Below are 1,104 nucleotides of genomic sequence, written 5' to 3'. Positions count from 1 at the left end.
ACTGTGCTGGAGATTGAGGGTGCTGTGTCGGAGGGTGGTGAGGGTGCTGTGCCAGAGGGTGAGGGTACTGTGTCTGAATATGGTGAGGGTGCTGTGTCGGAGGGTGGGAATACTGTATCGGAGGGTGAGGGTACTGTGTTGGAGGGTGAGGGTGCTGTGTCGGAGGGTGGTGAGGATGCTGTGTTGGAGGGTGAGGGTACTGTGTTGGAGGGTGAGGGTACTGTGTCGGAGGGTGGTGAGGGTGCTGTGTCGGAGGGTGAGGGTGCTGTGTTGTTGGGTGAGGGTGCTGAGTCGGAGGGTGGGGGTACTGTGTCAGAGGGTGAGGGTACTGTATTGGAGGGTCCGGAGGGTGCTGTGTCGGAGGGTGAGGGTGCTGATTCGGAGGGTGGCGCGGATGTTGCGTTGGAGGTTGAGGGTACTGTGTCGGAGGGTGAGGGTGCTGTGTCAGAGGGTGAGGAAGCTGTGTCAGAGGAGGGTGAGGGTGCTGTGTCGGAGGGTGAGGGTGCTCTGTCGGAGGGTGGTGAGGATGCTGGGTTGGAAGGTGAGGGTGCTGTGTTGGAGGGTGAGGGTGCTGTGTCAGAGGGTGGTGAGGGTGCTGTGTCGGAGGGTGTTGAGGGTGCTGTGTCAGAGGGTGAGGGTGCTGTGTTGGAGGGTGGTGAGGGTACTGTGTCGGAGGGTGACGGTACTGTGCTGGAGAATGAGGGTGCTGTGTCGGAGGGTGGTGAGGGTGCTGTGCCAGAGGGTGAGGGTACTGTGTCAGAGGATGAGGGAGCTGTGTCGGACGGTGGTGAGGATCCTGTGTTGGAGGGTGAGGGTACTGTGTTGGAGGGTGAGGGTACTGTGTCGGAGGGTGGTGAGGGTGCTGTGTCGGAGGGTGAGGGTGCTGTGTTGTTGGGTGAGAGTGCTGAGTCGGAGGGTGGGGGTACTATGTCAGAGGGTGAGGGTACTGTATTGGAGGGTCCGGAGGGTGCTGTGTCGGAGGGTGAGGGTACAGTGTTGCAGGGTGGTGAGGATGATGTGTTGGAGGGCGAGGGTGCTGTGTCGGAGGGTGAGGGTGCTGTGTCGGAGGGGGAGGGTGCTGTGTCAGAGGGTGAGGAAGCTGTG

At 61.2% G+C, this 1,104-nt stretch overlaps 1 protein-coding gene across 1 annotated transcript; it reads right to left on the bottom strand.

Moving 5' to 3' along the window:
- Positions 1 to 23: 23 nt before the first annotated feature.
- On the bottom strand, positions 24 to 1,088 carry LOC122544884 (vegetative cell wall protein gp1-like; the record flags this gene model as incomplete). The annotated part of the gene is made up of 1 exon (XM_043684174.1): positions 24 to 1,088. A coding segment is annotated over one exon (1,065 nt), but the record flags the coding sequence as incomplete, so codon positions are not given.
- Between the last annotated feature and the right edge of the window lie 16 nt (positions 1,089 to 1,104).

The sequence above is a fragment of the Chiloscyllium plagiosum genome, unplaced genomic scaffold (genome assembly GCF_004010195.1).
Source record: "Chiloscyllium plagiosum isolate BGI_BamShark_2017 unplaced genomic scaffold, ASM401019v2 scaf_82342, whole genome shotgun sequence".
NCBI lineage: Eukaryota > Metazoa > Chordata > Chondrichthyes > Orectolobiformes > Hemiscylliidae > Chiloscyllium > Chiloscyllium plagiosum.
The sequence above is the reverse complement of the archived record's forward strand: the minus strand, read 5'-3'. Positions and strand labels throughout refer to the sequence as shown.